This window comes from Anopheles coluzzii, chromosome 2 (genome assembly GCF_943734685.1).
Source record: "Anopheles coluzzii chromosome 2, AcolN3, whole genome shotgun sequence".
In the NCBI taxonomy this organism is placed as follows: Eukaryota; Metazoa; Arthropoda; class Insecta; order Diptera; family Culicidae; genus Anopheles; species Anopheles coluzzii.
Genome location: NC_064670.1, coordinates 91,023,770 through 91,051,209, shown reverse-complemented (window position 1 = coordinate 91,051,209; position 27,440 = coordinate 91,023,770). Strand labels below are relative to the sequence as shown.

The 27,440-nt window shown below is 43.6% G+C and overlaps 1 protein-coding gene across 7 annotated transcripts; it reads right to left on the bottom strand.

The window, feature by feature from the left end:
* Positions 1 to 27,270, bottom strand: LOC120950708 (uncharacterized). Of its 7 annotated transcripts, XR_007451902.1 has the most exons (7): positions 27,080 to 27,269; positions 25,763 to 25,989; positions 12,339 to 12,362; positions 10,596 to 11,078; positions 7,907 to 7,921; positions 451 to 2,158; positions 1 to 380 (listed from the first exon to the last, which is right to left on the bottom strand). XR_007451902.1 is itself a non-coding variant. In XM_049605605.1 (6 exons), exons 2-6 carry the CDS (start codon positions 25,842 to 25,844, stop codon positions 510 to 512), a joined length of 2,253 nt encoding a protein of 750 aa, XP_049461562.1. In that variant the 5' UTR covers positions 25,845 to 25,989; positions 27,010 to 27,269; the 3' UTR covers positions 1 to 509. The 7 variants fall into 7 exon arrangements, 6 of the variants coding, with proteins under 6 accessions (XP_049461562.1, XP_040224896.2, XP_049461563.1 ...); XM_049605605.1 differs by having other exon boundaries at positions 1 to 2,158; positions 27,010 to 27,269; XM_040368962.2 differs by having other exon boundaries at positions 1 to 2,158.
* Positions 27,271 to 27,440: the final 170 nt, after the last annotated feature.

Genomic DNA, 27,440 nt, shown 5'->3' with positions numbered 1-27,440 from the left:
TTGTTTCTATCTTCACAGCTTCAGTACGATTTATTTATGATGAAAACAGTTCTGTTCAACGAAACGGTGTGTTTTTATGCATCCACACAAATCTGATGCAAGCTCATGATCGCTTTCCAAAACACAATGGCGATTGGGTAAAAAAAAGGAAACAAATTGTTCTATTTACGGCAAGTAAATCTGTCATCTTTAAAGCTTCTCTGCAAAGTACAATATCATTCCCACCGCTGTATCTCTCTTTTGGTCCCTCTGTGTCGTGATCTTTTGCATAGAGTGTCTTCCAACAAAGCTCAACAGTCCCTCGGCCCTCGCATAACATTCGGTACGGGTCCGCGCGTTGCAGGGTTGTCATTTGTTACAGTTACTAGTCTAATTTAAATCTGAAAATAACAATGATCCGCTGCAATGCTCCTGATCATCTGTAAGGTCTCTGATATTCTGTATAGTTACCCCCTAAAATCAAGTTGAGTATTGGTAGTGTCCAACACTAACAAACAACGACACCTCCATTACGTGTTAATGATGGTGGTAAAGGACACACTGAACTCGCCCGGATGCTGCCCGGACACGTACACCTTCGACACGCTGGTTGCTGAGGGCGCGATAGTTGGGGCCGGCGTAACAACGACCGGCAACGTAGGCTCAATCGCCGATAGCAGGCGATTCTGCCGTTCCCGTTCCTCCAGCAGGGGCAGCAGCAGGCTCAGCTTGTTCGACAAATCGTCCGCCGGGTTTGTGGTCGGCTGTATGCGTATGGTAGAGGTTGTCGGGATGGTAAGCGTCTCGGTAATAAACGACGTTATCACCGTGCTGGTGACGTCACTTTCGTACACCGTGGTAAGGATCTCGCGCCCCTGGAACGTGACCGGCAGTACGATCGATTTTGTCTGCGTGATCGTTTCGACCACCTCCTTCACGTGCGTCTTGTAGTCGGTCGCCGTGGTCACGATGACCTGGTAGCGGTTCGGGTCGGGCAGGAATTCCGTCGGCCTGGGAATAAAGTTAGGCTCGGGCGCTACACCCAGATTGCCGAGCAGCAGCTGAGAGAGCAGAATGTTGGCGAGCGGTGCGTTCGACAGCACCGAGTTTGGGTCGGCCGGTTTGCCCTTGGTTTGTACGAACGGCGTTGCCTCGTAGATTGTGGTCGAGATGGTGGCCGAATAGGCCGTCGAGCGGCCGCGGAACGTGTTCTGCGACACCGAGATCGTGGTCGTTGGTGTCGAGCTGAGAATGAACTTGGTGATCTCGAACAGACCGTCATTGTTGAAGGACGTAATCTCCTTGTTCAGTACGTGCACGGGCAGCCCATTCGGGCCCTGCGTCAGCGAAAAGCAGGACGTGCAGATCTCCTCGATGCTGGTGGTGGTGGTTTTGATAAGACTGATCTCCGTCTTGGAGTTGGCAACGACCGAAACGGTCGTGTCCGTCGGCAGGAAGAACGTTACGGTCAGTGCCGCCGTACTGGGCTGAATGTTGGAACTGCCAAGGCTCACCGTCTTCCGGCGCCAGTCCTGCGTCGAGGGTGTGGTCTGCCCGAAACGGTTCCAGTTACGGCCCTGCTCCTCTTCCTTGTACGTTCCTCGGGAGCTTCCCGCGCGACGCCCGTTGGTCGGCCGGGTCGGTGCCTTATTGTACGCCGAAAGCGTAAACGTGGGCCGCCGGCTGTTTGCATTGTACACGTTCGGTTTGTAGGCGAGCGATTTCAGCGTGTTGCGATTGCGCGATCGTGCCGCGTTCCGCGCGAGCGTTGTCTGCGTCGTGGTGGCACGTGGCCGACTCGGTTTGACCGGTTCGTTGGCGGCGATACGGCTCTTGGACAGCAGCCGATACTCGGAATAGTTATCGCGCAGATTCTTGTTGAGGCGCGGCGTCGTCGGATAGTCGACGTAGTCGTCCGACGTGTAATACCGTGAGTCGACCCTGTTCGTAATGGAGGGCGTTTCACGGAACGTCACACGACCGCGCCGGGATGTGCGGCTATTGATAGCCTGGCGCCTAACACGGCCACCACGATCTCCGGCATCTTGCGGAGCTTCTTTGGCCGCTTCCTGGCGCAAACGTATTTCGTTTGTGATCTCGCTCAGCACGCTCAGCTCGGGATCGTCCTCGAAATCTTCATCCAGAACGTTCAAATCTAGCAACCCATCAGAATTGCCGGCTAGAAGGCGGATTGTGATCGAGCCAAAGATCAGATTTAAGTACAGCAAGCGTACAGAGCGGCACAGAATGTCGGCGAGACGACCCCACCATTCGTTTCGCCAGTGAGCAGTGCAACGGTTAGCGCGGAAGAAAAGAAAGAAGAAAAGAAAACACATAATTAGGCTAGAGATGAGCACCATTGGGGGCATGCTACGGTTTCGCAGGTTGTATATTTGTGCGTGTGTGTAATGGCGTTTGCTGTTTTGCGGTCAAGTCCGTCCTGTGTGGCACGTGCGCGTTGGTGGCTAAATGCTGTCAGTGTTACAGGGTCAGTAGGGTACGGTCAAACAGTGCAACCTCTGCAAGATTGTGCGTCTTCCTCCGGTCTTTTTATGGGAAAAAGGGGGATGGTGTAGGTTGGAGGAAATCAAAAGAAACCAAAATTAATAACAAGTGTCCCATAACACACCCAAGATCCCAATGTCCACGACTGTACAGATGAGAGTAGGTTAATATCCTTTGCACGTACGGGATGTGACAAGGGTAGCGTAATGGTGTGTGAAGGAGTAGTGTGTTAGTGTGGTGTTCACAACCGTTTGATCTTACAGCTAACTTACATTCAAACAGCATTTAATACAATTGGAGTAACAAGATATGAAGAGAAAATTGCTTGCATGCGTACAACAAATTTTGGGGGTTTGGAAAGGAACAGGGATAACACATACATACATACACAAAGTTAGTCAACGGACAGCCGAAATGTAAAGGATATAATTACATGACAGTCAATAATAGACGTATAAATACAGGAAAGTATTCAGCATCAGACAAATGCTTCCAATTCTACAGATATTTACATGTAAAAAAATATTTTAAATAATGGTTTCTACTGAAAACTAAAGTTTTGATAAACAAGAGGATGCAGAAATGTGAATTTTCAGAAAGCTCTAGAATGTTCGTTTTGTTTATCTTTTAAGAACGTTGAACGTATCAAAATCTTTAATGTTTGAACAGTTGATCAATAAATTAGAAAATTCCTTCAGTTTTTCTTTTTACACAGTTTTTTTTCCTTTTTAGTTTGTTTTTATTTTCCGCATTGGTGGTCCCGTGGTACAGACTTCAACTCGAACGACTCAATAACATGCCCGTCATGATTTCAAGCCTATAATGGATCATCTCCCTGTAGCTAGGATTGACTCTCCGGCTGTGTGGCAATGAAATAAGTCTCGAAAGCCTGTATAGACTGGCATGTTCGCGTAAGACGTTAGAAGAAGAAGAAGTTATAATCTGGATAAAATAATGTACATTTCTGAGCCAAATACAACAATAAATTACCGATAGTATCTAATATTTTATTACATTATAATAAGTCATCCCTTTGAGGTAAAATCAACGTGAGTAAAATATCTTGATATAAATATGATGACGACACATATCAGTTATATTTTCCTCTACACAGATCTTTTTATCATCGGTTTATGCATCAACGGACGCTTATAAATACACATAAATATTCACGTAGTAAATAGTCAAATCCGTACCAACAACATACGAAGTTGAAGAAATTGTTCCTAATCTATAGTGTATACAAATGGTCAATGATCTAGAACTAATTCGACTTGACTGACCTAAATTGAGCCGATTGCAAATAATAATATTAGCCCAACGTAATATTATAGAAGCTATCTAGTTTGCAGGAAGCTTGAAGTGAAATATAACAAACACGAAAGTTGCAATAAAATACGATAATCTGATTATATTCTCAATGCATCCATTGAACTCAAGATTACTAAGAGAGCAATAAACTTAGCAATAACAAAGTTCAATAAAATATCAATCATATATCAAATATCAGTTACATAAAGACCGTTGAATATCCCACCATTGTCTAACACTGTTTTTATGGCTTGAATTCTTAATTCGAGGTGAAGGCTTTTCTCCAACCCAATCCATACGCAGGATTTATTAGCGTTTTATAGATTCCACCAGTAGCTTCAAACTGTTAAAACATTGGGTTTCTGAGGTTTGCAGGATTGAACTGTCTTCTTACATAATTTACAATTAACATTCAAAACAAAACAAAAATAATACAAACATGAAATTTTTTATGATTTTTGCAGGTTATTCCACTCAACAGTTATCAGATACGTAAATTAACGATTTGCATGACAGCAATGATTTTTAAAGCTCGAAATATTGCTAAAAATATTAAAAGGTAAAACAAGTACATTAAAACACTATCAATCAAAAGCCTCATGCGAAAGCACAAACATAGTCTCAAGAAGCTTAAATGATTTTGTGCATGTTTTACAAACAAGTGTAATCTGCTAATTGTTGCTCGATAATGACACACATTATCGCGCCACTTGTGCCTGTGTCTGAAAAGGGTCACAAAGTGACCCACCGGTAGCAGGCTGCGTAAACTAGTACAGCATACCGGCTATCAAGCATGGTATCGTCCTTGAACTTGATGACTTAAGCCAGCTTCCTGCCTGATAGGACGGCTACTTACAACTTACCTCTGTCGGGTTCAGAGGCGGAACAGGAAAACTCGAATCCACTGTAGCGCGCTCTCTAATAGGTATGGGAAAAACTGGTACCCCTATTTGCCGTAAGGGCTAGAGAGCAGCAAAACGAACCAAAGGAATGGACCGGACACACATGCGCACGTCCAATCGTCCATGGGTGGACGTTCCCATCGGTTGGCATAAAATAAGTAAACTATACTTCGGTCCGGTTCACCCGGTACCAGTCCGGACGACCTTTACGTACGCAACGCTACGCCAGATGCCAAACATCCCACGGTGGACCCACCGCGGACAACAGCACCACGGTGCCTCGGGGCTAATTGGTGCGGAATGATAATTGTGCTCTTTTATCGCTCTTCTTGCCCCGGTGCGCTCCGTGCGTTCCGCGTGGCTCTTGCGCAGCACTAGGCGTCAACCGCAGCAAAACACTATCATCATCATCATCATCGTCGGCAGCACTCAGCCGGATCCAACGTCTGGAATGGCTCATCGGGCCGTCCCTTTCCCCACAAACCCTGGGTCTAATTTGACACAAATGTCAAGGACGAGTTTTCTGTTTAACTTACACACTACCCCACGGACGATGCGCGGAAGATGCGTTGAAGATGTTTAGCATCGAATTAGATTTCCGTTTTTATTTCATGGATCACAGTCGGTCAACACCTTTCGGGGTAGTAGCTGTCAAGCTGACCTGAACGATTTATTGTATACTAATTGAAAGAGAGGTAAGGTTACCTAGGCATTTCCGTCTAATATTGCTTCTTAAAACAATGTTTTATTGCTCGCTAACGAAACAAGGAGATGTGTTTGAAGCTTCTATTTAAGATGCATGGGAAATTTGATAGTTTATACAAGTTAAGGGCAAATCTATGTCCTTGGTTGGTACTTAAAATTTTGATATAATTTTTATAAAGCGTTGCGCCATAATATTGAAACAATGGTGTAGTTTCCATTGCTTAATATGCTTCAGAATTTGATTATGTTTCAAAACATTAGTCACATCCAGGATCACGTCGCTTTATTCCGATGTTGGAGGGTAATAGCAACTATGTTAGGAAAAATAACGACTTACGAAACAAATCTGATAGGCAACTGTTATCTCTGAGCATGTTTCATAGGGTGCTTTAGAATATAGTTCTCGTAGAAAATAACAAGTTCCTTGAAACACTTAATGTCCCATTTAAATGATGATTTTGATATAACATGCCAAGTACACCCTATTCTCATACCTCTTGGGTCAAGTGGTCAAGTGAATGTTAAGCCTGTTACACTTGATTATCTTGATTGATAGATGCATCTCAATTGGAGCTCAGTTCGACAAAACTCTCTTTCCCTCGGTTTAGAAATGTACTAATCTCCTAAAGTGTTGCTGATATAGTGAGGAAACCCGATTTGCTAAAACGCCAATCTGCCTGTTTTGCTAAAGTGGCAAAGCATAATGACCCATTGTTTCCCACTTTGTACAGTACTGCAATTTGCTGCTTTCCCATAATCGCACGGTTCAATCAGCGCACACTCCCCCGAATTGGCAGTTAGATCTCGAGTAACAATAAATAACAACTGGATCATTATCAGTGCTGCCGCTGCAATGATCCAGGAAGCAGGTGGATCAATGTCCAATTACCTTGGGCACGAAGAAGCCGATTGCAGACTTCGGGAACCTTGGCTTCGTTTGCTTCGCTGATTGCACCTTGAGTATCATGTTTTCAGCAGAATTCCGTTCAAAAAAGATGGACCAACGGCCAAATTGAACAGTATGTGTGTGGCTATGTGTGTGTGTGCGACTTATGTTGTTGTTTGTGCGATGGCTTAAAGGTTAATTACGGTTCTGTCGCACGGGCAAGAGTTGCCGCGGCAGTTGATGTTTCGCACCGCCCGTATGCGTGTGGCCTGTGCCTCGTACGGCAATGTTCACCGATCACTGTTGTTTCGATGGAAAGGGGGAGTTTTGTGGGCATCATGTTGCTTGGCTGCTGCACACTTTGCCGGTTGCGCACTGCACGTTGACGCGAACGTGGCGTGGGTGCGAACAGAAGCGATCTCATAATTTGTTGTGTTGCTCCATGCGCCTTGCACAGCACTCATCGCGATAGCCATTTTCGAAACAGCGCTTGGTAAGGTAAGCGAGAGAAGAAAAAATTACATTACACATGATCGCCTGCAAACGATATGCATGTGGCAGCAGTGCTAGCTAAGTAGATCGCAAATGGTGGATCGATGCTTGAACGATGCTAGAGTGAGGAAAGCAACTCGACACTGTTGGCTGCTGGGTAGTGCAAAAATCTCGCTAGCACGGACACGTTCATAAAATTAAATGATGCCCAGCAAAGGTTACAGTAAACCATCGATTGTCCGCTTGCGCTTTCTCTTCCCTCATCGTTGTCTCAACAACTTTTAACGGTTTGCGCTGTGCCTGAGGGACAAGCTTGTGTTATGCAAAACGGTGGTATTCCCAAAAAAGAAAAAAAAGTAAAGAAAAACAAAGCCAGATTAAATACCCATCCAACAGAGCAACGCATCCGCCGAAGCGTGGAAAGTAGTAATTTTGATATCTTTTGACGACAACTACAGCGATTGATGTACCTAAATGATGGGTTACAGTGTTGGTTGAAGTGGCTGTTGATCTTTCTAGGGGGACCCGGCCACACTTGAGTGCCAACCTTTTGCATCTCCAAGCTCAACTTGACCCGGTTTTATCGGTGATTTTATAATTAAAAAGAGAGAGAGAGAAAAACTCATCATTTACGGGAGCCAAATTGAAGAGATTTAAGCCGTACTTAGTGTATCTTAGCGAGTTGGTAAAAGAAGAGGCGTAAACGATGTTGAGATTTTAAGGGTGCTTCAAACTGTAGCTATGATCAAGCTTACGATAATGTTGTGCTTTCGGTGAACATAAGTGTTTGGGAGACAACATCAATAGGTTCAGAAAATGTGAACTTCTCAATACGGAAAGATGATATTTCAGGATGTAGGAAATCTCTTCGTTCGATATTTATGATTTTTTTTTCAACTGGTCAGTTGTAATAAACTCAGATTAAATAATAATTGTTGATTTTTCAGATGCATATTTGCACGATAATTTTTTTTATCTTCAAAAGCTGTGGAAATTGAACAACAACACTCAACAGACAACAGAAAATACACAAAAAAACATAATAATTTGCAATAAAAGATAACAAAAAAGACAAATGCATAACATTGGATACAAGGAGTTCATTGGAGTTCATTTTAGTACGTACCCGAGAGCTGAGATGCTGTAACGAAAACAGAAAAAGAGGAAAAAAGCTTTATGAGACCTCAAACACTCCAAATCAAGGCATAGGAAAAAACAAGAAAATTATTTAGAAAGGATTTATTGTAATTATCATCTTAGTTAGGAATTTGATTTTAAAAGGGTTTAAAATAATTAAGTCCGCCTAGCTTAAGCTACTAACACATTTAAGCTTATAGAAACCCACTCTGCCCAAAACATCTCCCCAAGCACTACATTGTAGCCAAACCGTATCGATAGTTGATTCCAAAGTGCATTAGTGTATCTCCCGTGTTACCCTGCGCAACTAATTCCAACAGTTGTACCAAACACAAAGTATTGCAGACACAATTGCGTAACCGCTCATTAGCGCCTATCAGTCACTACTTATCGACTGTGTCCTAGCCTGCTTCAGCATCCAGCTGCTTGTGGAAGAGAGGAACAAAAATGTTTCACCAACCCGGGGGTGCCCATGTTCGCTTTGATTAGTTGTCAAACATTTCATCCATCAAATTATGGCCTGGTGACATGGAAGCAAACCGTTGGGGTCTGCAAATGCATCGAACGCACACCGTGCCGTAAACCTGGCTCCCACAAAACAGCTCGGAAAGAATTCTCTTTCATCTTTGGCCACAGACATTCCTTAGCTGTTGGCTGTCAGGTTCGTCGACTATTAGTAACCAGCTGGGGCTACCATGTTACAGTGCAAAAAACGCAACGCTATAATTACCCCAACTATCGATCGATCATCCACCGGTCGGAAAGGACGGAACGAACGAACCAGCTCAACGGCAAAGGTGACGATAGCTCAGGAGCATTATTCAAAGCTTTTTCAACGATATCGATAAATTAAGTATAATCGAAAGGCTTAACGACAGGAGCAATGTCGACTGAGAGGGTTGGAAAGTGTCCAAAGCCTTTGGCAGCCACCAGTAATTGAGTTTCATGCTGCTTTATCAAAGCCGTGGCTGCAATTGAAACGGCTTGACGGAAGTATGTGTCTCCACTTCCCGATTATGGTCAAGATAATCTGTCCAGCTGCTTGGTTATAATTTCATTTTCTTCGCTATGTTTTCTATTGCCAGGCGGTTGACATATGATTGAACGATGGCAAAGGTAACATTCGGTGTAGAAAGATACATAAAATCAATAATAGAGATTGATGTTTTACGACCAACATCAAATTGGTGTTTGCATAAATTGTGTTGAATTCCTATCTGATTGTCTTTTACCCCAAAGATGATACAACTTCCGAAAGCACAAAAACTTTTGGAAAAAGTCACTCCAAAATAAACTACTTTTTACGTAGAGACAAGACTATGATGACACATTGCAAATCGGTTGGAAAATCCAGTCAAAATAAACTGGTTCCCTATCTTCCGTCAGCAGTCGTAACTAATGTCGTTAGGCCTGAGAGTGTCGCTTTTCTGCTGACGTTTTAATTCATAACCCGTCATGGACGGTAGCCCCAACCGACGTTGGTCGTACAATTTCGAGCAGCATGCATTGTGGAGACAAACCCATTCAAATCTCGCTCACACCTTTGCTCACCCGTGGCTCTTCCCGTTCCCGTATCGTTTGCAAATCGGACGGAGACAAGTGTGAAATGGAGAAATGAGACAAAAAAAAGTAACATACGGAGGAAACTTTCACAACATCCCATTGCAACACACAACTGGCCACCGTTGTTATCGGTTATGGTCTGGGTTATTCCGGTCTGGGGCGGGAGACCCAGGCTTGAGATCTTGCCTTTACAGCTTTTGCATAACACTGGCGTTACAATCCAATTTTTCGTGCGTCTCTCAACACGAATGCAGAAAAAAAAACTCCTCTCCCCCGAGATAACTGCATCTTTGAGGGGGAACACAAAAACTTTCGCATCTTCATCAGAGTTGTACGCAATTACGTATCAGAAGATCATGATTTCCCACTGCCTGCGGGTCAAAGGGGTAATGACGTTGGTGACCGGTGACAAACGTTTCTGTTTGTTACCTGATCAACAACAATCACAAGCACCTTTAAAAGCAATCCATCAGTATCGAATCGCGATCGTTACGAAGCCAAGCTGATACCGTTTCATCGACAGCAGCCTAGACATCGAAGGTCTGTCATCGATAGCTTTTTCTCTCTCTTCCCTTGAACACACACACTCTCTCTTTTTCTCTCTTTCGCTCTTTTCCCTTTTGTGTTTAGTTCTAAGTTAAAAATAAAACGTATTTTAGTAGCCAATCACCGTGTGCCTGCCCGACTGTCCTTCACAAAGAATGCAACTGTCACTGCCGCCTACCGATGGTATCACGATCGCGCTCTTGAGACATGATCCAAATGAAACCACCGACCGCCATTACCAACCGGCAACTAAAGGCACTGTTTATGCGTTTGTGCTCCTTCTAAGTACTAAATTATGGGTCAAGATCGGTGCGACTAGAACACGCCACACAAACACACACACACACACGGTCCCCGCACCTACCAGACCACCAGAACCGCACCGTACCGCAATGCCTCCCGGATATTCGAGCGTTCGAAACGGCTGTTGTTGTTGTTAGCATGAATTTGCGGAGTTACATACGACGGTGGAAGTGGGATTTGTTTAAACATGGAAGGACCTTGGACCGCAGGACATTATGGGAGGAGGGAAGGATGTGAGGGCTGCTGTGTAACCACAAGATAATTACCTCTCTGTCTGCTGTAGTACTTGTCGCGATAGAACGAGTCCACGTGCTCCGATTCGCCCGACTGCAGCGACTCGATGTCGAAGCGATCGTTGTCGTACGTCGATTCGTCACCGAGATCGTCGTACTGGTCCAGGTCCCGCTCCTCCCGGTAGTCGTCCCCTCCCTCGTCGTTGTACTGCTGCTCGTCCTGACTGCTGCCGCCGCCACCACCGTCCTCTTCGCTCCGGTTGTACTGCCGGCCGTTCTGCCCGTTGAACAGATCGTACCGTGCGCCACCATTATCGTCCGACTCGGTTTGGTTCTGCTGCCGGACGTCCCGTACGGACGCTAGTGGGGAGAACGGCTTCGGAAGTATCTCCTCCACCGATGGCACGCGGATCTGTGGCTTACGGCCCGGATGCAGCCGTCGCTCCAGGTAGCGCTGGAGGATCTTCTGCGTGATCAGGTTCTGTCGCTGTATTTCCAGCACTTGCGGATCTATGTCTGTTGGGCGGTCGGATAGGGTTTGGGTTGGCGGAATTGGTGGTATTTGGTGCGGACGAGTTGAGATGTGTATGTGTGTGTGGGTGACAAGCCAGGTAGTAGATGTGGTAGGTGCGGTTGCATTTCAGGTAATCCGGCAGTTCACGTATCGTTTGGTGAAGGAATTTTGAATGTCAAAATTTTGAAGTTGCAAGCGGAAGTAGCGAATGGGGGAAGACAATCGGCGCAAACAATTTAGAAAAAGAAACAAAAAAAGGAAAAAGAAATAGAGAGATAGGAAGAGAAAATATACGGAAATGCTGGAGCGAAGGTTTGTGTGTGTATACTGGCGGGAGAGAGAGAGAGAGAGAGAGAGCTAGTTGTGGACCATTCCAGTTGTGTAATGGCGGCACTCGGGGAACCAAACAAGCGCTCCCAAAAGTATACATCTTCAACCTGATCGACATCATAAAAACGGTGCTGTAGGCACGCATCGTTGTGTGACGTGAGGATAGTTTTCAGAAAAAAGGGTGGTTTATCTAACTCTTATTGAATGGTTAGGAGTGGCCCTCGATCAGCCCGATGCGTTTACGGGTTGAAGCGCTCCCACTTGGATGCGTATTAAGAGGATAGTGACGATTGCTAACGCATTAAAGGCGATCTCCGTCTGCGTAACATGCAAACCAAGGTTGGCATTCGGACCCAAATGGAGAGCGATGGTATCGTAAATGAGCGATGAATAAATTGATTATGTTTGTTTTGCGCGCGCGGAAACGTTAGAAAGATATCGAGGCACAACAACGAGGTTAATGGTGAGCATGTGTATCCCATCAGACGGTTATCGGGTAGCATCCTAGGGAAGGGTTTTGCCAAGCCCACGAAAGATGACGATCGATGAATACAATGTGTTTGTACAAGTGTGTTCGCTTTTCGAAAGATTGCTTAAGAGTTTAAGGTCATCGTCGGGAAAAGGTTCGTCGTCTAATCGTATACACAGCAAGTCTTTTGTTTTAGCGTTTGAATGAATGAACGATGCTGTCCTGAACAAACATAATTTTCATTGAAATTATAGTTTGATTGTTTCTTCCCGTTCAAACACATGAATACTTTCCCTATTGGTCCATAGTATAAATGCGACGGATCGCTTAGTCATAGCAAAAACTGACCTTGCCCGATCCTTAGCTTTATTTCATAATTTAGCCCCTAATAATATGTTTCACAAGACGATACCGGTCAATGGTGACGCACTGCGCATCGGGTCCCAAAATAATTATAACTCACCGTAACTTTGGCTGCTTTTGAAACCTGCAAACAACGAAACAAGACAACGAGATTTTCATTACCATCCAGTTCAAATCTGCATGAACAGAAGCAAAAAAGAAAGAAAAACAAAAACACCGACGCAAAGCAGGGCGCGGCGGTCGTCAAAAGCGATAGGCGTTGGTTAGCAGCAAGCGAGCGATTGAAGGAGCAGCGAGGAAGAAAGAGGGGAATGACGAAACGAAATTCTTTCGCCAGCAGCATTAGTGGTAAAAGCCTTACACAGCGCCACCGGTCCGCGCGCTCGGTGGAGCTTGGTTTGCGGGTCAAGTTGCCAATAATTTCTGCCCTCCACTCAATCCCCTGCCGATGATGTCGCTGTAGTGGGTTGGTAGTTTTTTGCTTTTTTTTTGCTGCTATTGGTTATGTTATTTGTATTTCAATTTTTGTGGGACATGGTCAGGTGGTTCGCGTTTGGAAGTAAATTATCCTCACCGCGAGCTGTTGGAAGGCTTCGGCTTGCGATAATGAGAGGAAAATTATTCACTATTTGGCTACCGGTTGGAGGGAAGGCATGAAAGCGGAGCGGGTGGGTTCATGAAGCTTATGGGAGATTGCAAGATAGTTTGGCATTGACCTTGAGGTTGTGCAATACTGCGAGAATGTGTACGCGGTGCCACTGTCGTTTGTTGCATTATATTTACGCACATTATTTGATGGTGAACATGTTTCTAGAAAATGTAAATTGACGAATAGACAACTTGTTATGAGGGGTCTGTTTGGCAACTGTAGACAAGAATGATCGATTCAAACGAAAGTTACTCATTGTTTGAGACTACGGAAAAAGAAAAAAAAGATGCAGTCATGAACTATCCCTGAAAGTTATAGTTTTTATTAAAACCTTACAAAACTTCTTATTACTGTAACTACACATCTTCTATGATTTTGAAATTCAAAGTACAGGCGTGCCCCGAGTTACGACCCCCTCGAGTTACGAAGATTCGCAGATACAACGAATTTAATATTGGGGTCCTTTTCGTTTTTAGTTGGTAGGCTGAAATTTCAGCCTATCAGCTGTTTGCATTATCTAGCAGTTTTCGAGCAACTATCTAAGTGGGTATAATATACAGGTGGGCTTATCCCAAGGTGTATGAATTTAGAAGGCTGATTTTTATCGCTTCTGCTTCTGAATAAAGATTTTAAGAGTGTTTTGTGTATTCGTCAAGCCTCCAGAAAGTTTGTTTAAACAAAAATGTTCTCCAATGCTGTCAAAAAGTGATATTCAAATTTGGTTATAAAAAACATGCTATGAGACCACCTGGACTACATACACTTTGATTCTGGATTCCATCACCAGATCTCTTGAATGAACCTGGGGATAAATGTAAACACCACCTTGTTTTGCCATTTTTCGAGCAGGAACTCGAATCTAATTCTAGCTTTGAGGCCAAAATAATCTAGACTGAAAATTGCAGGCTAGTTTTTTATGTGGTTTTGTATGGAGTGTTTACATGATTTCAGCCTCCAACTGTCAAACTCCATACAAAAAGCTGACTAGAATCGTGAAGGGCCCTATTGACAATTAAAAAATGTCCTTGATTCCAAAGATTCCAAAACTACCAGATCTTGAATATTTATATTGTGTACGGCTTTTGGAATATAATTATTACATTATCGAACATCATTTTAAATAAAATACACGATATCATAGATTCCAACTCTTGAACTTTGACTATAAACTTTATATTCATAGATATTCGACATACGACTTTTTCGCCTTACGACTTACGCGGGACATTTTTTCGGTCCCAAATACAGTCGTAACTCGGGGGACACCTGTACCTAATTTTAAATTATTCTTTTAAAGTGGTATCAATATTTAGCTACATATCACTTAACAATCTGTTTTTGCAGAGCATGGTGTAACTAGTGATTATAATTTATATTCTGAAGTAATGGTGATGAAACCAGTTAGTTAATTATAATTAATTAACTATAATATTGCAGTTTAAGAAAGTAAAACATTAATAAACAAAATAATTGATTTTTTTCCAAGCAAAACTCTCAGATTATGTTGATATCATTTAATAAATTGCCTGAGAATCAAGAGAAGTGTTGTTCAGCAAGGATATCTACTATTGAATGCTTAATGTACTTATCATATCATTTCTTCTAATCATTTCATGATATTTTATCAGCATGTGTAATTATGATTGATGTGAAATATAAAATGATACATCAACAAGGAGCCGAAATCGAAACAGCACTCCGTTTTCATTAAATATTTCCAAATTTTAACCTAAAATGTTAAACAATTAAGATATAAAGTAACGAATGAGCCGGGGTAAAAAAATACATGTTAATTGAAAAGTATTAAAATGAAGATAAGAATAATTAAGCCGTTATTACATTATAAATCAGTAAAGATCGTCATATTGGTTAAATTTATTAGAAATTAAAAAAAAAAAACATGATGAAACGATTAGAAGGCGTGACTGGTCAACGGCTTTGCAATACATTATAACTACTTTAGCTCTCTCTATTTAAGGTCAATTTCACTTGACTTTAATTAATTGTTCATTCCAAAATACCAGCACGGTCAGGCTTAAGGCTAAACCTAATGGCATTTAAACAAATCAAAAACATTCCCTCTAAAGTGCATTATTCCACCCAACGAAACTGTGTTGACTTCCGCCTTCATATGGCTCCTAATAATCGTATATAAATCCCGCCCGCAACTGCCCGGATGTCCCGGTCTGTTCGCCTACCCCGAACTCGAGTTGAGATAAATAATATCGCTTTCTTTACGATCTGCATTTTATTGCCCTTCCGGGAGACACAACCCGACGGCGCACTATTTCCGGAACCAGCTCTGGTGGGTTGATTTTCACCCGTCCATTGTTGCACGCTGGACGAAAACCGTTTGATGCAGTGCCGTGCCCGCAACCGAGGCACTTTCTCCCCCAGCAAACTGCACCGGTAATGAATCGGGTTGGTAAGAAAATCCTTCCGCATGTCCGTTGTCCGGATAGATTAAACTCAAATTTCTACCGTCAACCGATACGTACATTGGTTGCTGTAGCCTTAAGCAGAGGACGAAGAACGAGGTACCGGCAGCAACGCCAGTGAGGCGAGTGGGCGATGAAGCTCGAGTTTGAGTTGCACATTCGCTCAAACGTGCTCGAAACGAAGCCAGGCCGTTTGAATAAGGGAAACGAGTTTTTCCTCACAGCCGGACACGAACTGCTGCTGCTGCTGCCCACATGCTGTCCGGTATTAAGGTTTGCTTATGTGGTTGCGGAGTAGCTGTGCAAAAAAAAGCATTCCAACTCTCGTTGGCTCGCTTACGGCGAAGCAAAACTTCGTACGGGTTGATCAGTTTAAAAACATGAGAAAATAAACCTATAATATGCCTTGCTTTTGAGCGGCGATCAGGTTGACCTTGTACATCGATCTGCTTTGCCACCGGTGCCACCACACTCCCAAATGGTCATTGAGCTGTCGTAACGGACCGATCTGCCGGATTGAATTGAATATCTAGTGAGCTGGCGAGTCACTTGTATCACCACTCCAGCGCGCCTAGCTTCTAGTATAGAGCCGGCACAGGATACTTCTTTGTTTCGTCCATTTGCGCTTTAGCTCCACTTTCAACCGGCTTACCCGTTCGCGTCATCAACCTCCAACGGCGCAAAACAGGAAAACAGGTAAATCATCTTGCTGTTCGTAATTTGTATGCTTCATTTTTTCGGGACCGCCCGAACCGCCCGAGCAAGCAGTTCGAATGGGCTGCGCTGGGCACAGGTTGATCGGGCAACGGTTCGACCGTAGAAGGTCGACCGGTCTTCCGGATAAAAAGGGGCACCGGTCGGAGCAACATTCTTCTTACCGAGCTGGCAGTTCGGATGGACTCGACGATGATGATGATCCTTTCGCGTGGATGAAACCCAATGCAATGGGTGGAATAGCAAGTTTTCGTTTGATTGGATGCAGGAATTGTAAATATATTATAATTTCAATATTACAGCTGGTATGAATTAACGTTCATGCTGCTGTTGATTTAAATGCACTATAACAACTGCTCGGATAATCTTTAAGCACCATGTGCAGTAAAATATCAGCCAGTAATATATTCCTGTTTATACTCCTTTGTCTAGAAAATGAACAAATATAAGTTTAAATATATTCTTTATATTATTTTTTTTTCTTTTTGGAGCTCTTGTTTCTGGTTTGCACACCTCCTATTCGCGTGAATGTTGCGCTTCCAATTTTTCGTTTTTTTACTTTCACCAATATTAACCGTCGCAAGGTGTCTCGATGTCAGGCTATAGCCGAACCTGCCGGAGGTCGATGTTCCCGCAGCACCTTCACTCCCTTCCGGCACGAAGTGAAAAATAAAGCTGCAATTGCATCGGTGTGTACAGATTTGGTGCCTCCACGCTCGTGAGCAGTACCTTCACTTTTCCGATTGGACGCATTTCGCGAGTCACATTCCACACGGCAACGGAAAGTCGCCTTTGTCAGGCGCGATGTTTGTTTCGCACCTAGCGCGGGCTGACGGGAAGGAAAAGCTGGCCTGAGTTTGCAGGCTTAAAAGCATGGCTAGCCCAATCCTTACATCTACCCTCGTCGAGTAACTCTTTTGGTTCGTAGGAGCCACGCAAAAAAAAACCAAGACACCTGGTTAGTGCGCTTTCTTTTCAGCTCTCCCTTTTTCTTCGGTGATCTAGAAAATCTAAAACTATACCACCCGCTAGCAAAACGCGAGGAACCTTTGGCATTGCCGCGGCTACAAAACCGCATACATACATTGCACAACTTTTAGCGGAATTAAACGATCGGTTACTTAACGAACGCAACCCGGTTCCAGGCGATGCGAAACAGGACTTTGTACTCGGTGAGCTGCAAAGCTGTGTAGTGCATATGGCTTTGTGCCGTGAGCACTGTTTTTTGCTCTCTCCTTCCTTTCACTATTGTTTCAATGTTGTAATGTGCATTCAGGAAGGTTTTCTCTTGAAGCGCACTGCACACACTGCGTTATAGTCACAGTAATGGTCCATTTTGGGGAGACTGCCTTTGTCGGTCACTGTCGTTAAGGAAGAGATGATGTAGATTGTGGCAATATTGCCAGCGTGTAATTGCCGCTCAGGATCTAGTTAGTGTGCGATCGGGCAATGTTTTAAATCGATACGTACTTTCCCTGGACGATTGGAATCTGTCTACCTACGCCGATCGCCATTTTTGATTCCATTATCGATTGTTAACTCTATCTTATCGACTTTAAACATAAATATTCCAGACAAACTTTGCTTTCCAGCAAATTTTAGATAAACAAGTATAAGCCATTAAGTTGATTAGCTTGATTTTAGATATAACAGATAACGATTTTAATATTCAATAGGTTGTTGATTTTTTTTGTTACATAAAAATTGCTGCACATTAAGTTATTTGTTTGGATATTTTATTTTTGCATATTGAAACCCAATTTGTGGAGGAAATTCTTTAAGGTTTTTATAAGTTATTTTTGTCTCTTTATGCGTATGTAAATATTCTTTTTTTGATACAAAGCGATGGCCTAAGCACGGATTTTAATCGAAATTTATTCATGTTTACCGTAAAATAACGAGGTACGTCAAGTGAGACGGGCGGTAAGAAACATTTCTTAATGGCAACTACAGGTAGCAAAGTAATCAATTAAAGGAAACTTTATTTAAGCAATTATTTTCATAAGAAGATTTATAATTTAAATCTCACTCTCTTAATTTTGCTTCAAGTCACAAGAACTGTATAATTCGCATTCTTGAAAATACAATGCTTTCTAACAGTTTAATGTGTTTGCACAATTAGTGTTGCTAATTGTTGTTGATGCTCGGTATGAGCTCAGGTTGTATTTGAATCGACCAATCTGTATACGGGACAGACTATCCTACTATAGGTGAAATAATCAGTCTTATATAGTCCATTAGTCCATTAGTGTGAATAGTGTGAATAGTAAAGACCTAGATCAACTACGACTGAATCTCTAAATAAGAAGATTGTACTAGTCTTGATTTTCAGTATTCATAAATATGCAATGATTCATTAACTATCACTAACTCAGAGGTTAAGTTTCAACAATCGAGTTTGGGCGAGAGGCTACGGTAAAGATTCAAACTGGATAAATTGATTATAATGTTAGTTCTGTAACTTTTTTAAGCTTTTGTAAGTTATTTTAACTCTGGAACAGCGATAGAATAACAAAAATTAGAAAACCATGGCGAATGCGCTAAAATGCGCTAATTAAAGAATTAATGAAAATGAATCTCATTGTCATAAGTTCATGTTATCGCTCTTTCAGTTGGGGGTGTGTAGATGCGCAAACCAGGCTGGTCTTTTTACTCTTTACAAGCTGATTTGCCCAAGTTGATAAATTTGTCAGAAGTCTTACCCTGTTAAATCCACGCGCCTAATGAATATATTCTTACTGTTCATTAGCATAACATTACATTTGATCAGTACTATCAATTTTCATATTTTAATTAGGATTAATATAACACACGACGACCTTTGAATTACATGTAAATAAATACATCTTCTGTTTCGCTTAAATGTCACTTGTTCCACGCGTTCAACATTCCCATGGTTTCGAGCGTTGAACGTTAATGGAGGAATGTGGATTTTTTCTTCTTCTTCATTCCATTAGTTGTAATCAATAATTCATCTTTTATCATCACCGGTGCCACACTCCGCTATGCTCTACGATGCGCATCGAATCGTTAGTTTAATTCCCTTTGCGATGAACAAAATTCCATGCTCGTGCCAACGCCAACCCTCGCTCTGCACGCGATCTACGATGTGGGCGTACGGGACTAGCGGCGGAATTAATGCGCTTAAAGTGTGGCGGATCTACGCTGAATTGATTCACGTGTGAAAAACGTTATTTACCCAACCATGTGCTCGCGCGTTGAGCCCACAATCAATTTGTTGCCCTACACCCGATGCCGCTCCCTCTTTCCCAACCGATCGTTCGAGCCAAACGAGCTGGTGCAGCGTCTCGTTGTCTTCTCACAAATTAGTTGCCAATCTCTGATCCGCGCTAAGCAACGAGCGTGTGTTTCTTTAAGCAACAAGTGTCTGCTTAGCGCCGTGTACCTATTTCATGCTTCAACAATAAGCACGGTAAAGCACAGCCCGAGAGCAGTGGGGATCCAAGGGGCTCGCTTGCGGTACAAATCCGGCAATAAACCCCGCCAAAGCACCGTACTGCAGGCGCATAAATGGTTTCATCTTCAACTCGGCCGGCTGTCGACGGTGGGCAAACGTGTTGTCAAATTGTGTAAGTGGCAATTGTCAAAGTTTTCGGTGAGCGAGAAAGAGAAGAGCGCGTTTCAACGCGCCTACAGAAGCCGGTTGTGCTACTGCGCCGTCGAGGTAATTGATGTTTTGCCGTCGAGCTTTTCTTCCTTCCACTGGCGAAGGTGAGCCGAAGTGATCGCGAAACGTGGCGATAATTATTGGGAACCTTGAACCGTCCCGGCCTGAGAGCATTGTAGTCCAGCTGGCAAGCGACGTGCGGTAAAATGATGGTTTTGCAAACCGCCAACGCTACACACGTTGCTCAGTGGCGCGCGCTTTTGCAAGCAGCATAATTGAGTGCAGTTAAAAGCAGTTCGATGTGATTGAAGAATTAGACAAACGGCTGCCGAGTGGTTCTCACCCAAGTTGATCGTAGGGTTTGGGGGAGTGATGTACTTAGTGGATTATATACATCCCGTTTGATTCTAGATGCATTAATGGTTCTATATCGTAACATAACAGGTGCGCAATATATGTCTTTACAAATATTGACTTATTTTTCATCAACCTCAATCACTTCAATATTTTTGACAGTGATTTATAAGTGAGTTAAAACTAGTAAAAGGCAAGATAAAACAATATCCATATCATTTAGTTGGAATGATTACATATTTCGAAGTAAAATACACAAAATTAACATTGACAACATGATGACTTTAGTATGCTTCATGAGCTCTACTCTTGCTACTTTTCTTGTAGCAGAAAAAGATAGAAAGTGAACAACATTTTGAATAATTGAAATAATTAGTAATTGAAATCAAAACCACACATGTTCCAAGTAAATATACTGGAAACCTATCTAGCCTAGTCTTCAATTGAAATAAAAACACAAGTGAATAGAAAATAGATCAGAAGATAGGTAAAAATGAAGGAACGGTCGTTTTATTTGGCAAATAATACCTTTACCAACGCCTTTCCACAAATAATTGGTGTGAACATTGGATGAAACAGTAAATTCTCGAGGTTTTGCCCCAAGAAAAAGATCTTGTTTTGTTTGACCGAAATTGAGAAGATCTTACGCATGAAACGAACACGTATTGGAGGTCCGATTCAATAAAACTATTGCAAGAATTATCAGTGAATCAACAATACGAAACAAAATTTATAGTTGAAACAAGGCATCATTCTTTTATTGACATTCGAAATTCATTTCCAAAGACTAAAGTTAAACATTTACCTATGAATGTGAACGTAAACGTGATTGATGAACTGTCTAGACATCCCATCGGAATCACATTCCCCAAAGTTGTTGAACATGCACCAAATCCACCCCACAACAAGGCTCGCGAAGCATCGTGTCGTACGTTCGCAAACAGCAACCCGCTGCATTTCATTCCAACGACAAACGGTAGATCTTCGCGATGCATAAAATGCGGATCGCCAACACTCGCGCACCGGGACGGTTGTTGCTCAACCTTTTTGGCTAGCGCCGAAGGTTCTCTTCGCAGCGCACGGTCAGCACGATCATGTTTCGCCTCGGATTCATGCTGTGTGCGGCGTTACGCCACGGATCGTCCACAAGCGACGATGGTCGACGATCGGCATGGAATTCTCCCGCCGTGTAAAACAAAAATAGTGACGGTGCGTGAAGGAAAAAAAAAGCTAAAACGCTACAGACCGTGCGCTCGTAGCCTAATAGCTGTGGATGGCCTCCGTAGAATCTGCTTCTGCACCATTCTGTCCAGACGCTACCGGAGCCCAATCAGACCGCTCGATCTCCACCCGAAAAGGCTTAAGATGACGATTGGCATGGCGTCTCCTCCCCAGCCTGTGCTCGGAACCGACCACGAGTGCAATTAATCACCCCCGAATGAATTAATTGAAATTCAAATTCCCTCCCGGTCCGGCCGAGGCTGCCACCGCCGGATCGGATGTTTGCCGTAAAGAAAAAAACGATGGTGTGACTGTTGTGTGTGGCTTTTATCCTCTGTTTCTAGCGCGACTACTGGTGCGCGGATGATCAGGTTTCCGTGAAAAGGTCTCGAAAGTACCATGAACCACCCGCTGGAGGACGGCTTCTTTTCAAGCTGGTCGTCCCGGGCGCGTGCGATTTTTCAGCGATATGTTGCCGCAGTGACGAAACGCCGACTCTTCGCGGATCAACTAACACATTCTTCGCGTGTGGGGAGCGTATGGGGCTGAGATGGGAAACAAGAGCTAGGCAGGGTAAAAGAACGCCTAACGTCGCGGAACGCCCCATCGAACTCTCGGCTCGGTCTGCAGAACAATAGTGTTTATGCTAATTACAATCATACGGATCTGTTCGAATGGTGGTCGTCACCCCTCCGTCCTGCATGAGCTAATAATAGAATTGAAAGGGGGTAGGAGGAACCCAAACATCCTATAAAAACACGGTGGCATAAGAATTTGCTTCCTTGTATGCGACGCCGAGAACGTTTAGCTGTCCAGCAGAACAAACAATTCATAGTTATTTTAAGATAAGATCACTGATCAGAGAGTTGTGATAACCTCAACAATGCTACATAGTTTTTGACACATTCGGCATTTTACAGTTAACTTTGCTAAGAGTTCATAGAACTAAGTGAGAAGGAATTCTTAATAGCCATTTTTACACATACACCATTGTTTACATGCTGATGCAATCGTTAATTTTTTGCATTTTTTGCATACGTAAAGAAGTGGAAAATTTCACTGAAAGAAAATGAGCACAATTTACCTAGTAACTATTTTATAATTCTTAAACAAAACCACATTCTTGCAGTTAAAAAGTCCTCTCATTCCGTTCAAGGTTATCCGCTTATGGTCCAAGCCGTTGGTCCATGATATCATTTCCCTTTCATTTCCTTCGTGTGCGTATAAATTTCACCACGAAGGTGTAATCTTTCCACAGGGCAGAGATGTCAGAAGAAAGCAGCCTTAAAGTAACCTAGCGTGATAGTAAGCATGACGATCTTCGTGCTCACCGTCACCGTCGTCGTCACCAGCCCGAGCATCAGCGTCGTCGGTCCAAAACAGAAAACCGGTTCATCACACTCTCACCTGATCGCGCTTGCACCTATGATGGGCCACGTTCAGACCCGCTCCCAGGTGCACCTTCTTTAGGCAGGGGTACTCCACATTCGAGCCCGATCGGTATTTGGGTCACCTACACGCGTGTGTTCGGTATGTGCGTATTTTGTATGTCTTTATATAAAATCGATTACGTCAAGACGGGTTCGTCGCTTGCTTTCGATTTTAGGGTTCCGCGCAAGTCCTTCACAAGCGCTTGGCCAACGGGTTATCGTGTGGCGCTTCTGATCACGTGGGTTAATTTGATTTAAATGTAAGAAACACTTACATCTAAGCTTAAATGTATTAAGTTTTGGTATAATAAAAATCAAATTAATTTAACAAGTGCCCAAAAAAATATATCATTTTCTACTAAGACCATGCGTTTCAAATTTCTCTTTTAGCATCATCACGAAAACCCTACCAAACGCCCTAACGAAACAGCCGGTTTCACATTTTCCAACGGTATTGCGCCACCGCCATCGATAATAGTGATATGCAGCTCGGGTTGGCGGGAAAAATCCAACACCCTCCACTGGGAGACAAGGGAGGGTACAACTTAAACAACGGCACGCGGCAGGTCTAGTTGCACTACTTTTCTTAAACGGTCCATAGAATGCGAACATGAGAGCGATGGTAGTGATGTATGATGAAAGTGTGCCTATTGCATATGCAGAGCGTCGTTTGTTTAGATAACTCTTCAATCTCGAACGCAACACGTGCGCTTGGTGCGTGCAGTTAAGTTATTTTGCCCAAAAACGGTCACGAAATAAGTGTTGGCAATCCGGTTGCTCTAAAACATAAATATTACTTGTTGACAAATTGATGTGACATACCGATACGAAGAAGTCTAGTGTTAGGTGACATAATAGAACAAATTGATGGTTTTTTTTCGCATGACCGGTGACGCGTAGGGCGTCTCCCGTATGCATTCAGAAAAAAAGATATTAAGCTGAAAGCACCTAATACTGTTTTAGCTGCTTTCTCAAACAGTTTGCCAATTTGTGGGTGAAGGCCGAACGTGAATCCGAGCATCATGATTTCCATATCAGCATAATTTTTGCTCGACTAACGTGTTCGGTTTTTTGTGCTACTCCTAATGAATAACGGTGCTTATTTTCAGCCACTGACATTTAAATCGAGCTTTGGTATATTTTTGTTTTCTATTTCGATTTACAAAACTTTACAAAAAAAAACAAAAAATACAAAAACGTAGGATTCAAATTAGATTTAGCTAAGATATTTAGAGAGATTTTCTTCTTCTTTTATGGGGCAACAACCCAGTCAAGTCATCAGTCAAGGTCTGTCTAAGCTTGGCAATTTGTGGCTAATTGGTGCATCGGTGTGGGATTTGAACCAATCCCGAGCATGTTGGTACATCATTCGACTCGACAGCCGATTACTTCAATACTATCATTAAGAAAATTCACTCATACAAATGTATCTCCATTCCAAGATTTACTCATTTACCAGCGTACGTTATGTAAAAGTACAAACATATGGCAAACTGTTCAACTTTTACCATTTCACTACGACGCACCTTACCTCCCTATAATTGAGACGTCACGACATGGGGTTATCTTCCCCCAGGGGCGCTCAGGGTTATTTAGTATCTAAACCAGTAGTGGTTTGAAAAGAATTCACCCGATATCCGTAACGCGTAACGTTACGCTACCGCAAACACGATTAAAATTAACTTAATCATCGATTTACAGCAATTAAAATGTCGCAAGCCAGCGATAATAGTGTGGCTTTGAAGCGTGCCAACATAATGGCTAGCGCACGGTCGGGACGCGGAGTTTGCGCTGCGATTGGCCAATAAAATTTGCATACGGCCAAACATCCGCAGAAGAAAACCGCTGACCTACACCGCGACCTACGACGCAATGGAGGTGGAGTGAAAAATGAACTTTTTGGCCAGTTTTTTTTTTTTGTTTGGCGTTTCTTTGGGCACGGAACAACATGCCTCAACTTTGACCGGAACAAATCAACCCCGAAAAAAAGAAGGTGACGAGGAGATGAGAGATATGATGAAATTATAATCAAAAAAATCGAAAGAAAAGGGAAGGTCACTCGAATGGGAGTGGCTTTCACTACGAGCATATTCCTGTGCCGGGCAGTGCAGTGTTGCTTTCGAGTGCCATTTCCTTTCGTCCCAATTAGTCACGCGTTGATCGTCATCCTCAGCATCGTCATCGTCCTACGATTTTGACCCCCACCCCGCCCTGGCTGGTACGATTACATAAACACAGAGGACGCGAACAGTGGAGCAACAAGGAACAGCAGAGTGAAGCAAAAGACCAAACCGGCCCCACACGCAAAAGGTTCAAAAGCCTTCGCCACGGGTGCATAACGGGTGCGCGAGAAATCGCACCGAACCAGTGCTGCCGCCGCCACCACCGGCTGCCATATGATTGGGGTCATCGAAGGCTCCGGCGGGGGAGCTGTTGTATGGTTTCATCGTGCTGTGCTTTCCGTTTCGTGTGTGAGGTCGGGTTAAGTTTTTTCGGCAGAGAATAAACAAGTTCCAGCAGGACTTGGGGCATTACTGTTGTTTCACGGTTAATAGGACAGCGATTAAAATGCACAATGGACTAAAGGATCTACTAAGGGGGGAAATATTACGAACAGGTCACCAACACTACTTCATTCACTCCGCTACCGTTACTACATCCTACAATCCTCTGTTAAAATGACACATATTTGCTACGATCTAACTACAAAATCGCATCATTATTTTCGCCTTGTTAAAACATATTCAATCCCATTAGGGGCGCGTAGTTACCGCCGGGGCAACCACCACTTCGGATCGAAAAGAAGGCCAAAACCAGCTGGATCTACCCGAAGGAGGACAAACATTATGCAACGTGTTTCCCAGGGGGGAAAGGGAAGGGTAAAAGCGGGGAATTGAGTTGGAGGTACGCTAGTCCACCGGGGACGCACTAAACTGCGCAACGGTACGCAAAACCCGACGGTACTAAGGCCAGGCCAGGACAAAGAGGACAAGCGTGTGGCTGTGTGTTCCGTGCAAGCACCCCGTTGTATTGAGTGTGAATTTGGTTCGCAACAGGGAATGGTGGATGGGAAAAGGTACGAGCACTCACCTTTCTCTTTGAAGTTAAAATTGCCCGGTTTTTGCGTTGTCGCCATCGACACGCACAGCAACAGAACCACTAAGCGTACCATGGTTATAGGATTCTGGGAGTTTATATTGACAGCTGGTCAGCTTTGGTCCTTCGATTCACGCACGAGCTTTTTCGAATTATCAGCAGCAACGAGAGCTTACACTTGTTGTTCAGAAGCTTTTCATTCCTACTTTTTATTTCTAGGCCTACACGGGAAACAAAATGAAACACAACTACGTTAGCACTAGATGGCAATCATTCGTCAACAAAAAAAAAACGCATCAAAATTGTTCACTGAAACACTTTTAAAAGACACAACTGCACTTATGAGTCACACTGTGGAAAATCCATTTAAGATCGAGTATAATGCCACTAAAAAACCTTGTTTCAATCATAGTTTTTTTCATTCGATGACACTCGATTTGCACAACTATCTATTACTCAGCCTCAAAAACAGAGGGAAAACCCAACTTGGAACAACTTTCAACATAAACTCGGCAAGGACAATTTCGAACATGACTTGGCACGCTAGTAAATTACATTTTGATTACTAATTTCATGTTATATTAATTAAATCAGAAAAAACTAAACCAAAATTAATTAAAAACTTTCAGCGGAAATTAAAAACATCTAACTGTAAACAAAGATATGGATACTAAGAAGCTCTCTCCACCATTTGACACCTGTCAAGTTCATGGAAAGACGATTACTACCAAACCCTAACCTAAATCCGAAGCAAATCGAGTGTCCTTGTGCCTTGTCGCCACGTGACGGTATACCGAAAAGCGGAACAACAAATTTAAAAAAAACGAAATAAAATTCACACCGATCGCGCGAACGGATCTCGCACACTCCACAACAGCTTCTCGACGGCGCTAGCGAGCAACTACCATGACAACTGCTGGCTGAGCACGGCCGATCTCCGCCGGCAGAGATCGATCTGTTGGAACGTTCGAGCGCCCAGAAACAATCCGTACCACTACAACTAAGCACCACACACACACAAACACAGGGTTGGCGATTACTGTTGTGTGGTAGGTGTGCACCGGTTTTGTCAGTGAAGTAACCCCACAGTCTCCGCTCAGGCAACCGAACCTGCTTGGATGCTGGATGCTGTTTGCATCTTGCCAGCTCGTGTCTCTGACTGTCAAACCGGGCGTAACGTTGCACAACGACACAGACACACGCACGCAAGCCGGGCGTCGACACCCTCCCCAAAACTGCACCAAAACCGTCGCCAGGATCTCGCCAATAAACGCAGCATGTGTGCGCAGGTACGCGAGAGATCGCACGAACCTCCTCCAAACTGGCTCTCGTAGCCGTGGCACGATGCTGCACTGAAGAAGGTCGAATCAAGACTGCTGAATCGCGGCCGGTGATTTGAATCACTTTCGATTTTTTCGTACACACACTGCTCTCGTGCCCGATGTGCGAAGCGTGTGTGAGCTATCTGAGCAGCTCGGGCGGAGGCTGCAGCGAGAGTGTGCGCGTTGAGCACAGGAGACAGACCGAAGGGGGTTGGCTCAACCCCCTTGGTACCGGTCTCGTCATGCTTCATGCCCGCCACAGACACCCCACAGACTGTTGGAGGCTTGTTTTACCAGTTTTTGTGACTTGCAGCGACCGCTTGTTGTTTGTTCGCCTCTACATGATCGCG